We start from the raw sequence: 13,892 nt of genomic DNA, 5'->3' as shown, positions 1-13,892 counted from the left end.
TAGAGGCGGGTGGTCGGCTGCTTCTGCTGCTGCTGCGACTGCTTCTCGCTGCTCACCTCTGCCTGCTGCCTCAGTCCCTCAACGGCCCACGTGGCCAGCCTGCCAGCCATAGGAGGAGTTCCAGCCTCCGATAGAGCCCTGCACGCGCCACAGCAGAACTGTGAGTGTGGGCGCGTGGGGCACAGGGCCTGGGTGGGTGCCAAAGGCCGTCGCGGTGGCGGCGGCGGCCAGAGGGGCCACATCAACAGCCGCATTGGCAGTGGCGGCGGCAAGAGCCACCACACAAACAAAACCAGCCATGGCGGCGGCAAGTAAGAGTGGCGGCGCTCTAACCCGGGGGGGAGAGAGGCAAAAGTGGACCGTGACCGTGCGGCACGGACCAAAACTGGGAAAGTCCCGCCCTCCACCGGGATATGGCAAGTTTACTCCCAGAGGACCTGAGGGTGCGGGGCGGATTATATGGAAGAGTAATAAGTTAAAGAGTACAGTGGTGCCTCGGGTTACGAAAGTAATTCGTTCCGCGGCCGCTTTCGTAACCCGAAAAGCCTTCGTAAGCCGAATTGCCATAGGCGCTAATGGGGAAAAGCCGCGTTTCGTGCGAAAAAGCCGAAAAAAGCACCAAAAATTTTCTTCGTAACCCGAAAAAACATTCGTAACCCGGAACAATGATTTCCAATGGGATTTTTTCGTATCCCGAAAATTTCGTAACCTAGGTATTTCGTATCCCGAGGTACCACTGTAATCTTGTGGAGATTTTGCATGTTACAGGCTATGCGTCCAACATTCATTCACTCAGATATATTTATTCTGCATAGGTGTCAGTTTCATTTTCCTCAGAATATACATCATTAATTAGAGCAAAAAGAAAAATGAAATGATACAAAAACAAAAACATAATTGAAAAAAATCTATAATAAACTGCTGAAGAAAAATTAACAGATCTTCAAAGTGCTTTTTGCAATTACTTGTTGTATCCTACTATGCTATGCTTATCTGTGATTGAGAGCTTTAGAGATTTCTGTCTTACATTGTAAAATAAAGCTAGACAAAACTTGTCTCTAAATTAACCACTTTCATTCTAATATGAATTTTACTGTTTTCACACAACTGATTGTTTAACTGCTTCTATTAACTATCTGATGAGTATAAGGGCACAAAATCCCTTTAAATAAGGATCGCTCTGCCTTTTAAAACATGATTGCATCATTGTCAGATAGTAACCAGCAAAGTAATGGTGAAAGTATGGAATTGAAGAGGCACAGTAATGTGGGTCAACCAATCAAATTGTCACTGCATGTGTCAAAGCACACACTCACACAAAGGACAGAATAAAATCACTATAGAAGTATAAACAAACTGAACCTACATATCTTTTCTCTTCTTTCAAAAAAGATATTTTCTTAAAAAGGTCTCAAAATAGATGGAAGAATCATGGGGGAAAGGGAGTGAGCAAAAAATAGCTATTCTGACTGAATACCCAGTGAGGAAGCAGCAAAGCATTAAGGGGGTAGGGGCAACTGAGAAGATGAAGAACCTTCCTAATCATGAATTGGTCACATAAAAGTGATTAGAAAAATCTAACACTATATTCAGAGGGACTAAACAAAAGTCTGATATTGTCAGGCTGGGGGGGGGGGATACTTACGCTGGAAGTTGTTCATGAAGCAAGCCTGGGCAACAATCATCCATTCTGCTCTAGTTTCACAGAAGATGGCAATGTTTGTCTTTGGTTGCTGGCCCAAAACAGTTAACCCATCTCCAAAGTGTTTGGCTTTAATGAAAACATCATTATATGAGAGCCAGTGATATTTTCCGAGGATGACCTGATTTTAAAAGACAAGGATATATATAATTTATATTTATAATTTTTTTTAAAAAAAGAAATTCAGCCTTTGTTCAAGTATCTTTCCTATGTCTTTCCTTGCTTCCCTACCCCATGTTGTTCTCTCCTCTGTCAAAATTTAGATTGCACGGGCCATATTTGTACAAACTTTATGAAATAATAACTTATGTAAATAAATGAATGAATACACAATAATTAAAAACAAAAACCCACAAGATAGGAACAGTAAAAACAGTTTCTTGTGATCCTAATTCAGTTTAAGTTGAATGTATTTTGTTCACAAAATGTATAAACTGCATACACGATCTGGAGGAACTATACAGCTATAATTAACCAGTAACTTGGTACTGCAGGACAATTTGTCACTTTGTCATTTTAATTTATGCCCAAAGTATGGATTAGGACACTCTTTTTTGTCTCAAAATTCTATGGGCCTTGAAAGTTCTGCACTTTAAATAAAACCAAGCATAAGCTATAACCAGTTTTTTGTTCTGTTACCTTCACTCATATCATGCCACTGCAATAGTTCTAAATACCTAAAACTGTAATTACATAGATACATGGAAGGTATAAATTTAAGAATCATACGAAATGTTTGTTCATTGTTCTGAAGGTTAGAAAAGCATTTCTAACATAAAACCTGTTCATTTTTTATTTTTAAAGTTTAAAAATATTTTTCTGAGTTATCAAAACAAGGGACTGAAGATATTATCATTGCACAGACACACAGTGTTGCTGCTAACATGCAAATAGTCTGAGGGGTGGCTGCTCAGAAATGCAGATATACTGTATAATATTTTGCATCCACCAATAAGCTAGCCTGGGGGAAGAGGTGTTGATCCTGACCCTGTCCCTTTGGGTTGCCATTGCGCATCAACATAAATCTCAACATAACCCATATTATAAGCACAGTCTTTAAAAGGAAAAGATCTTTAGGTGAGCGAATTGCATCATTTCGATGCCTATTTACACAACAAAAACTATACTATACAAAGAATAGGTTCGTACAAGCAATAATCCTGTTAAGCTTTTGATGAAAGAGTTCATAAAAAAGATCAATGCTGCCCTCTTGTGGGAGCTGCTTTTACAACAACATAAATAAATTACAAGAACGTTTCTATGAACCTACAAAAGCATGTATTCCTAAACACACTTCCAGTAGATCTTATTACAGTAAGACTTAACTCCAAAATCAGTGTGGTTAGTATATAGTTCCTCTTCAAATAGCTTTAATTTTAATTCACAGGAGAAAAACATACTTTTAAAATTGCTCACTGTGATTTTTTCTTATTAAAATAATGGAGTGTGACCATCATTTCAACTGTATTTCTACACACATATCTGAACTGTAATTTTACAACTGTGATTAAGCACACCCTGAGTTCAATTCTGAGTAGATATGCATAGGATTAGACTGTTCAATCTTCATGAAGATCAAGCAAGTTTTTATACCTGATTACATTTTTCAACATAAAACTGAAAAGACTTTTCCTCACATGAGCATGCTGAACAGATTTCTAGCTTACATCCAAAAGGAACTATCAGATTTAGAGTTCTTATTTTTAAAAGTTATTGCTGTTTTTACAAAAATAAAGAACGTAATGTGAAACACAGGTAAAATTAGTTCACCAGCAATTATGCCCTTGACCTGTAAATTTTAAAAACCTAAATGTAAAGTGTTTATATAACATAAAATAAAAACACATTCTTCAGCAAGGGCAGCAGAAGTCTGGTTTGGCGCTAGTCTTCCATCACTGGATGATAAATTGCACAACACAGAACAGGTGGAAATGAGCCCAAGAGTTATCCAGTCCAATTCACCTTCCAATGCAAGAAATGACAGCAAAATTATGTATGACAGATCTAGTGAGAATGTGTCATCTTCAAAAAGGAGAAGGATTTCTGATTATTTAATCACAGAAAGTAATAATAAATAAGTTTGCTTTACTTGCAAAACAGGGTGTTTAAAATCCTATCTTGATTCAAATGCATATTTGTACTTGTATAATAAAAGTACCAATGCGCAACCGTGGTCTTGGAAATATTTTTCGACTGCAAATTCCATCATCTTTCCCTACTGCCTATGCTGTCTAGGGCTGATGGGAGTTGTAGGACAACCCCTGTCCTCAAGTATGTCTTACAGAGTGAAATAGGAAACTGGCCTGTCCCCATGAGCCATAATCTGCATCTGGTTCCTGTTGGCAAACCTCCAGGTCCTTGTCAAAAACCAAAGCAGATCTTGTAGGCCTGAAGTCTACCTAGGGCTACTTCACATATCTAATGCTGCCACCATATGGAAGAATTAAGAACAGCAATAAATGTGCTTGCTACAACAATTTTTTCTCTCAGGCCTGTTACAGACTGCCAAAATAAAGCTGCTTCGGGTCTCTTTGGAGGTATGCTGTTTAAATGATGCATGCATCCTAAAAATCCAGAAGCTGCACCAAAGGTGCACTCCAGTGCTTAGGAATGGAGTGTGGCTTTGGTGCAACCTCCGGACTCTTAGGACCCATGCATCATTTAAATAGCATACCTCCAAGAGACCCAAAGCAGCTTTATTTTGGCAGTCTGTAATAGGCCTAAATCCATATTTTAAGCTGCCCTTTCCCCAAATTGATACCCTGCTCCTTGCAATTTTTGGAGTAAAGTGCCCTTGGGAAAAGGAGATTGGAGACCTCTTTATCCTGCTGCAGCCATCATACTATGCTTGCATGGTGCTGAGAAGATAAATGTTGAATTAAAAAAGGTCCAGCCTTTTGACCCATCCCCTTTAAATCAGACTGGGCATGTGGAGCCCTAAATCAGTTCTTCCAAATCTTTAAGAGTATATCTACACTGTTGTTATGTGCTTTCACGTAAATAACGTATGGCAACCATAGAACCAATCATGGGGTTTTCTTGGCAAGATTTGTTCAGAGGAGGTTTACCATTGCCTTCCCCTGAAGCTGAGAGCATGTGACTTGCCCAAGATCACTCAGTGGGTTTCATAGCTGAGCAGATGAATCAAACCCAGGTCTCCTGAGTTGTAATTCAACACTCAAATCACTATGCCACAGTGGAGTAGTGAAACTACACAATAACAAAAGTAATGGCTCCCTTCTACAGAATCCTAGGACTTATAAATTGGTTAGGCACCCAGAATGCTGTGCTAGAGAGCTCTAGTGCTATACTTCAGTGAAATGATCTAGAATTCTCGAGCATAGAATTCACCGTGACTTATCACACTACAGACCCCAGGATTCCTCTGGATGGAAGTGATTACTGTATAATGCAGATACCCTTGTAAAACTGACACACAACTGCAAGAAGGAAAAAATGTATCAGCCCAACATCAGTACAGGAAAGAATGAAAAGCAGCACTCCCTCATCCTTGATCCTACTCAAGCTGCAATGGAGGGAAAGGGACAAAGAACTGGGCCTCTCCTGCCAGATACAGTGTGAGGTTTATTCAGAGTTTGCAGCAGAAGGTTTTTCTCTACAAGTTTCCTAGAAGTTACTGTGCCTGTTTGTTTTTTGTTGGTTTTTTTTCCCAGATACAAGATTACAAAACCAGAGAGGGAAACGTTTGGCCCTCTTGATGTATTGGACTACAATTCCCACAGTATCTTACCACTCGCCATACTGGCTTGTGCTTCTCGGAGTCTAAAACATTTGGAAATTGGAAAGGTTCCCCAACCCTGTTATAAAATGCAGGAATAATAGTATGGCCATCTGACAAGATGAAGGACATGTGGGATAAAGAATCCTGGAAGACCCAATGGTCTAGACTCCATTTTTAGATGTAGAATGCTAGAATGTTTCCACAACTCAAAAAAGAACCCAAAGACTTCCAAAAGGCCCTCCAATGGATAAGCTTCCAAAGCCTTTAATCACGTCATTCTCTCTACTGCCACCACTTTTTTTTTCCTTACAAAAGAAAGAAAAATAAGCAGCTCTATGTTTCTGCATTTCTCAGCTGTCTAGTAGTTTAATAACTTGCGTAAGAGACTAGCTTAAAGCTCTCTAATACTGAACATTCATTCCACTAATTATGCTTAGAAAAGAAACTTACTAAGTAGATAAAATCCTATTCTGTGCTCAAAACCCCAGTTTGCAAGCAGTAACAACTTGCTTTCAGTAACACTTTGGGCCAACCAGGACACGAATCACGAGTATTCATGGTTATAACAGTGACTGACAGTTTTTGGCTCTGCTCATGAGCCAGCCATTATTTACTCATGCTCACCAATCACTGAGCCACCCTCTCTCTCAATTCCTCCAGCAGAAAGAGAGAACACTAGGGAGAGGGAGGGACTTTTTTCCTCACGTTGCACCTATTTATTCATTTATTCACCTATTTATTCATTCATTCATTCATTCATTCATTTAATGTTTATGCCACCTTTCTCCCAGAAAGGGACCCAAAGTGGCTCACAAATAAAACATTTTTAAAACTTTACAAAAAAAGTTTTAAAAACAATTTAAAAAATCAAATAAAAACAGTATCCAAATAAAATATATACTAAAAACCAAAACCAAACATAACTACAACATACACCTCATATAACACACATACTATATAAAAGCTGCCTGCCTGAATAAAACTGTTTTTGCTCACCGACGAAACGAAATATATCCAAAAGGACATAAAACCCAAGAGCTCCACATAGTCCACACTTTCAGTTCCAATTACAACAGATAATATAGGACCTAGTATGAATATTTAGAAAGTAAGGCAGCCTTAGGGACTCCCTTGTCTTCCAGTAACATCTTCTCTTTCCAATTTAGTTTGCTTGTTAGTAATTTATAGGACAGCTGTTAAATGGAGGGATAAAAAAACAGAAGTCAAAAGATGGTATCTGGTATATAACATTTTCTTCATAATGAAGAACAACAAAGAAGTGCAGCAGAAACTTTTCAGGTTCTCAGACCAAATAATGCTACTCTGTGGGTACAATTTAAGTAACATTTCACTTTCTGTTCCTTTTATGTGCTTATCCAGAAATGGGAAACCATGAAAGAATAGACAATATAGACAAAAATGAAGAGGGAGGGATTTCTGCACAGATTTGTAATAAATTAGGGTACAAAATAAAATAATATTTGATATCAGATCCTTATCAATACTAATGTGTAGATTTAAAAAGAAATTACAAAAGGGTGACACAAGAATGTATAAGAACTTTTTGCAACAATATAGACAGCGTTGGGTGTCACACAAGAAATGATATCACAGGTTGATAGTAACAATATATTTATGCAGGGGTAGCTGTGTTGGCCATTTAGCAAATTCAAACAAATATCCACCAAACAGTGATACATTTCTTCGTCAACCAAAATGTATGTATTTATGTTAGGGTATCTCTCCTCTGAATGCCTGCCTGCCTTGAGTCGGTAATGGGCTGGATGAGGGAAAATAAACTCAGGCTGAATCCAGAGAAAACGGAGGTACTTGCAATAGGCACCTCAGGTCTAGGGAAGGAAATTTATTAACCTGTCCTGGATGGGGTCACACTTCCCCTGAAGGACAAAGTTCGCAACTTGGGAGTACTTCTGGATTCGTCTCTACAGGTGTCATCTCAAGTAGATGTGACAGCCAGAAGTGCTTGGTACCAACTTCGGTTGATATGCCAACTGTGCCCCTACCTGGACTGAAAGGACCTTGAAGCTATGGTACATGCTCTGGTAATCTCTCGTCTTGATTTCTGTAACACGCTCTACATAGGGTTACCCTTGTACTAAGTTCAGAAGCTTCAATCAGTGCAAAATATGGCAGCCTGACTGGTCACTGGTTCTTCTAGGTTTGACCAGATAATACCAATTGTAAAAGATTTCCACTGGCTCCCAATCTGCTTTCAGGCGCAATACAAGGTGTTGGTTATTACCTTTAAAGCCCTACATGGCTTGGGCCTGAGTTACTTACGGGAACACATCTCCCTATACAGTCCGCCCCCCACTCTTAGAACAACGGGGAAGAATCTACTGGCATCAACAACAACTAAATTTGTTTCAACTTGCCAAAGAGCTTTTACTACAGCTGCTCCAAGATTGTGGAATAGTCTCCCAGGAGAGATCCGTCTTACTACCTCCCTGGAAACTTTCAGGAGGGCAGTTAAGACAGAGCTCTTCCGGCGAGCATACCGACCTGAGCCCATGTAAGATATAGATCCACCTCCTTGAATAGGACGAGTACATCCTTGCTCTACTGTCACTTGTAATATTTTGTTTTTAATTATTACAATTTTCATGCATTTCATTGATTTGTTTGTATTTTACTCTGTATTGTATTTTATATTATGCTGTGATCCCGCCTCGATACATCTGGGAGAGGCGGGAAAATATAAATACATATTATTATTATTATTATTATTAGTAGTAGTAGTAGTAGTAGTAGTATTACATGATTGCTTACTCTGTTATCATCTCAGTAATATTTTTACCTGCCGCAGTCAACTGTTATGTTTTTTATTGTTTGATCAACTATATTTTTCATTTCTCCATATGAACTGCATTGCTGAATTTAAGATTAAAGAAATTAACAAAGCTATATTTTATGAAAACAGGGAACCTGTATCTTTCCAATTTCAAAGAAGTTCAACATGTAGAACAGCATCCATGGAAATACCTCCATTCTAGAATAGATTAACTACTGATTTTATGTCCAACATAATTCCTGAGTACTGGCCAATTCCTACATTTGTACAAGCTTCTGCTCTCAATACATAAATCTCTACCAACAGCATCAGTAACTGAAGGCCCATACAGCACACTGGCACTGTACTGCAGGGAGAGGGGACCTCCAAATTCTCCTGATACTGTTGGTGTCCACATCCTATCAGCAACAGCCAGCATGGCCAATGGTGAAGGATGATGGAGTAGAAGTTTATCATCTGAAGAGTCATATCTCCCCACCACCACCACCACCACCACCCTGTTGTAAGCCATGCTCTATGCACTGTTTTGGATGAGAAAATAAATATCACAAGTCAATTACATCAATTCTTTCTTTCTCTCTAAAACAGGGGTAGGCAACTGTGAAAGGACAAGGGGCCACATTAGCCCCCCAGGAGACCTGCTTCCCCCGTTGCTGCAAAAACACACTCCAAAAAACAGGGCATTTTCACAATGTGTTTTCACCTTCCTGGAACCTTTAAGGCCCAGGGCAGCCTTTTCAATAATGATAGGGAGTGAGCAGAAGTCAGTAATTTCAAAAAAGACAACTTTGGGGTCTAAATTAAATAAAAAAATATTTTAAAAAATTGGCCCAAACTGGGCCCAAAATATGGTAGAAATGCCTTCTTACCCCACTCCAAAGATTGAGAAATTATAGCATGTGGATATGAAAAATGTCCATCTGTTCTAAGCTATCATGGCTATCATAGCTATCATGGTAACAACAGGCAATGCAGGAAGCTCAAGAAATGACTCACACTCAAAGAACGTAGCAAACACACATATATATAACCCATTTTAACTCCAAAATTAACAAAAGGAGGGAAGGCCTTAATATAGACCTTTTTTCTTGCCAAAAAATATAGTATACTGATTTATATGAGGCAACTTACTACATTCTTCTGTAAACCAGAGTTAGTTGTGATAAACTATGCCCCACATATACTTGCAAGTGGATTCTGATATACACTCAAGTCTTGTGAATCGCTCTTTGGCAGGAGTTCCTAGGAGAGCCAAAGCATCTAATAGGGCATCCCTATCATCACAATATAGTACAGTAGGCCCTTCATATTCATGTGGGTCTCATTTCACCACTGCTGCCCCCCACCCATGAATAGGAAAAAATGTGGATAATCACACCTCATATTATTAAGTAGCAGCACTGTGCATGCAGACACACTGAAGCCTGTGTGTTGACATCACCAAGGGGTGTAATGATTTACATTTGCATTAAATCATGGATCTGAAGCCCATGGTTCCAGAGGGCCTGCTGTATTCTGCAAGACCACCTCATAGCTTAATTTCTATTGCCTACACACATAACGTCTATGACTCTGGAGATCAAGGGTGGGCAATCTGGCAGGTCCATGGGAAAATCTTCTGCCTAATTCTTCCAAGGGCTTCACAGGCAACCAAAAATGCATAAAATTGAGATAAAAACAAAAAAGCAAAATCAGAAGTGAGTGGGCATTTAAGCAATGAAGGGAGGAGCCTGTGAACTATTTGAGTCACCACTTCTGAATTCTTCTAGAAGCAATTCACCTTTTTTCCTTTTCTATTTTACAGAAATAGCAATCTGGGGGAGTCTATAAAGCAGGGGGAGGAAAGCAGCCATAGGGCCCACATGTGGCTTTACATTTTGCAAACAACTGCTTAGGATCATCACTGGACATCAAGACAGTAAGCCAAGGGTGGACAAAGTGTCACATTCATAATGCCACATTTGCCTAGGCTGACTCAACCCCCAAAATTGGAGGCACAGCCATATATTTGCCATGTTTGGGGCCATTCTCACAATTTTTAGACCTATAGAGATGATCTCTAAGAGGTCTTCATCCAATATTTTCTCAGACTAAAAAGTTATTAGACTTCATAGTGTAGTCATTTCTTGAAGAAAGGTATGTAGTAACCTAAGGAGAACTTCTTGGGGCCTTAAAAAATGAACGCAGCAAATGGCCAATAACAATATACTTCCATATACTGCTGGCTATATGGATCAATTTCCCCCCAAATTATATCGCTCAGTTTGGGGTGGTATGGGGTGAGGCTCACCAGGATCTTGTGTGGGCAGTATTACTCCCTGACTCTAGCATTTCCTTCAAACCCTCAACCCTTCAAAATTTCATTTTAAAAAAAGAGAGGCAACATACCTTCTTAAAAACTTTTCCAGATGGCTGAATTTCATCTTCCTCCTTTAAGATTTCCCGTGTTCCCAGAAGATTTTTGTCCTTAAATTTGCTTCTAGCATATTTGAAAGCTTTGTCAAGTGTATCACATCCAGGATATAATACAGATGCTAAGCAATGCAAACTGTTAACTGATCTGTATGGACTACCTGGCTTGCTATTTACAGGTTTAGCTTTAATTTGCTTTGATTTGGCTATGGCATGTCTTGATCCAGAAAATAAATACCATGGAACAAATGTTATAACTGTGTATAGCCAGATAACAAAGTTTATAATGTAAAGAAGGAACGGATTAATTTCATGCTTTAGCTTCATTGCATCCATCTTTGAAGAGTGTATGCTACTCAGAGGAGCTTGATAAAGTTCATCACATAAAGATCCACAAAGTCCTGAAACAAAAGAAAAGAAAATCATCATCACATACTGACAGCAGTTAAAGGTTGTAAAGTTGAAAAAGATGTTCTCATAAATTTTGTACATTTGCTTTCTTGAACTAATATGGTTTTCAGTGTTTTTATCTTCCAGATGTTTTGAATTTGGCACTCTAAGAAACCGCAATCATCATCAATGAGTAAAGATTCTTGGGGATGACATCCAAAGTACGTTAACAAGCAAAAGTACAGAACCACAACTTCAGCATACCATTGATAAATGAGACCCTTGGTTTTGGGTCACAACACCTTTACAGACAGGCAGTTAACGAGCAGAATTGGGAAAGACATCCATTAGACCACGAGAGCCAGATTTGGGACCAGGTGTCAGTCATGGCTGCTGACAACAGCTGAAACTGTCATTGTTGGACCATAATTCAGTTCACATGTCACAAATGTGATCTTTCAAGCCAGTGATACGTATGGTGGTGGCCCATGGACTTGGCCAGAGGAGGGAAAGCAACTGTAGTCAAATGGCACAAATATGATTACGATCCCAACACACTTTGGATGCCAGTCCCCCACATCATATAGTGTGAGATGCAGTACTCCACAACCATGGCTCAGAACTATGCTGCAGAATTACATCCTTCTCCATAACTCTCTCATATGCAAGTCCCCTTGTCCACTTCCCAGCAATGATACCCAAATTGAAAAACTGTGGCATACGACTTGACCTTCAACAATTGCTAGAAAATAAACTTGCCACAGTTCCCACAATTTGAAGATCAAGACAATCTGGATATCAGAGCACACCATGGATAAACAAAATTAGTAATTGGGACAGGAAAGATATAAGCAAAAGGAAAGAACAGGTGAGTTCCTGCCATGTTGTGTAAAGCAGAGTTTGGGACATATATAGATATATCATTCATTACAATTCTACATGAAAATAGGAATGTTTAGACCATGTAAACCAATGGTAGAAAACATAATGCCCTCCAGAAGTATTATAGAACAGCTCCCATCTGTCCCACCTTACATGGCCAATGATACAAGGAATTGACAGGAGAATCAAGAATGTTTTCAGATGGTATCTGCATATGTTGGCTTACTCCTGAAATCAAGCACCTGGTGTAGAACTGATTTCAAACATTGTTTCCCCTTTCAATTAGGATACATACCAGAGAATCTATTATTGCCAGTAAGTGAGTACAGGGTTTCCTCTTCCTGGTATCTTACTTCATCACGCATTCCAGAATTTAAATATAATGGTCTTAAAGGATACCATGAACAAATTACTCATATTGCTGTTGCTATACAGAGTAGCTCTGAGCATTGTTAAGTGGGAAAACTTGAGATAACTTTTTTTAAAAACTCAAATTACACATAAAGGAGACAATCCAGTCCCACACCTCTTCCTGCCTCCTCTGTTAGTCATGCAGCTACACACACTGGAACGTTTCTTCAGCCTCTCTTTCCAACTAGTTATAAAATCCCCACACTCACACATGGCATGAAATGAAGAAAGTTACTTAATTTTTGTGATCTAGTCAGGTGTTTTATTCAAATACAAATACAAACATAAAATCTATGCAGTGTCTATCACATGTATTTTTTAAAAAATAATTGTGTGGGTAGTAAAAAGTCTATTTAATTCTTGAAAGTGGCTGCGAACTAAGCTAAAGGAAGACAGGAATATGAATGATACATCGGTCACTCATATTTCCACATAAGCCTTCTTCTTGAACAAAGATCACTTTTCAAACTGGGAAATTATTCAGAATCACAAAGAACCACCAACTTGTTCACACTGCTTACCAAGCCATATTGTTACATATGATATAGACTTTAAACATCTGCTTCATTTATTAGCATAACTTTCATGGACACCTTCTGTAGCATCTGTAAGAGAAAGAGTATGCTTTCAGATGGCAATACAAAGTTCACATACTCTTCTGATGGAAGAGAATGTTATAACCTCAAAAATGTTTTTGCAATATTTGTAATATTAGAAAACAATTATTGTAAAATACCATAAGCTCTTTGAATAAAGTCTTTGTAAATAAATTATACTGAAACCGCAAATAGTATTCCATTTACATATAAGTACATTTTACTGTAACAGCTCTATTTATCCAAGCTACAACAATATTTAGCAAATGCAACGTACATTTTTACATATGCTCCCAAGTAAATAGGTTAAGAACTGTTACAGGCTATATTACAACACAATTTGGGAGTCATGTTAAACATGCCAGGAGTCTGATTAGTTACATTAAAGTTCTACTAAAAGAAAACAAACTTGCTTCAAAAATAATATGCTTCAGTTTTAATTTAAAAAAAAATAAAAACAAGTTAGCTAAATTTATGCACGAGTTCTGGGAAATGCCTTAAGTATTGCTAGACTTGATCCCTGTTACACAATGTAATCTGTTATTTCACCTGTTACTTTCAGAAGTATGCTTGTTAATTGGAAAATGAAAAAACATCCAGCAAAAATGTGTTTACCAACTGATCTGATAATCTTGTGATGAACAGTTGAACTAGAATAAAGCACAAAGCGTCAAGTCAAAGAAACCTTAAATGACTTCTCATTGTTGTGGTTGGTACTGATGGGAGAGCAGTTTCCAGTTTCCTCAGCTGGATTTGTCACAGGCAGTGCTGCAAGAACCTAAAGATGAAAAATTAAAACAAAATTAAACAACTTTTAAAAGAATTACAATTGCTACCCTTTCACCTAAATAACTGTTAATATTAATAAACTTTCCAAGGTGCATTACAATAATCTGATACTCATGTACAAATAAATATTTTGCTAGTTTGGAAGGATTACACCCC

The 13,892-nt window shown here is 38.4% G+C and overlaps 1 protein-coding gene across 2 annotated transcripts in view; it reads right to left on the bottom strand.

Moving 5' to 3' along the window:
- The window catches only part of ACSL3 (acyl-CoA synthetase long chain family member 3), a 78,511-nt gene that overhangs the window by 29,555 nt on the left and 35,064 nt on the right, over positions 1-13,892 (bottom strand). The window contains exons 2-5 of one of the 2 annotated variants that reach the window (XM_042456019.1): positions 13,563-13,725; positions 12,873-12,956; positions 10,645-11,069; positions 1,646-1,823 (exon numbers count right to left, since the gene is read on the bottom strand). In XM_042456019.1, the coding sequence (XP_042311953.1) occupies positions 1,646-1,823; positions 10,645-11,004 (538 nt within the window). In that variant the 5' untranslated portion in view covers positions 11,005-11,069; positions 12,873-12,956; positions 13,563-13,725. The remainder of the gene's footprint in view (positions 1-1,645; positions 1,824-10,644; positions 11,070-12,872; positions 12,957-13,562; positions 13,726-13,892) is intronic. The other variant, XM_042456020.1, reaches the window with a different exon arrangement.

The sequence above is a fragment of the Sceloporus undulatus genome, chromosome 3 (genome assembly GCF_019175285.1).
Source record: "Sceloporus undulatus isolate JIND9_A2432 ecotype Alabama chromosome 3, SceUnd_v1.1, whole genome shotgun sequence".
In the NCBI taxonomy this organism is placed as follows: domain Eukaryota; kingdom Metazoa; phylum Chordata; class Lepidosauria; order Squamata; family Phrynosomatidae; genus Sceloporus; species Sceloporus undulatus.
This window is presented reverse-complemented; position numbering and strand designations above follow the sequence as displayed.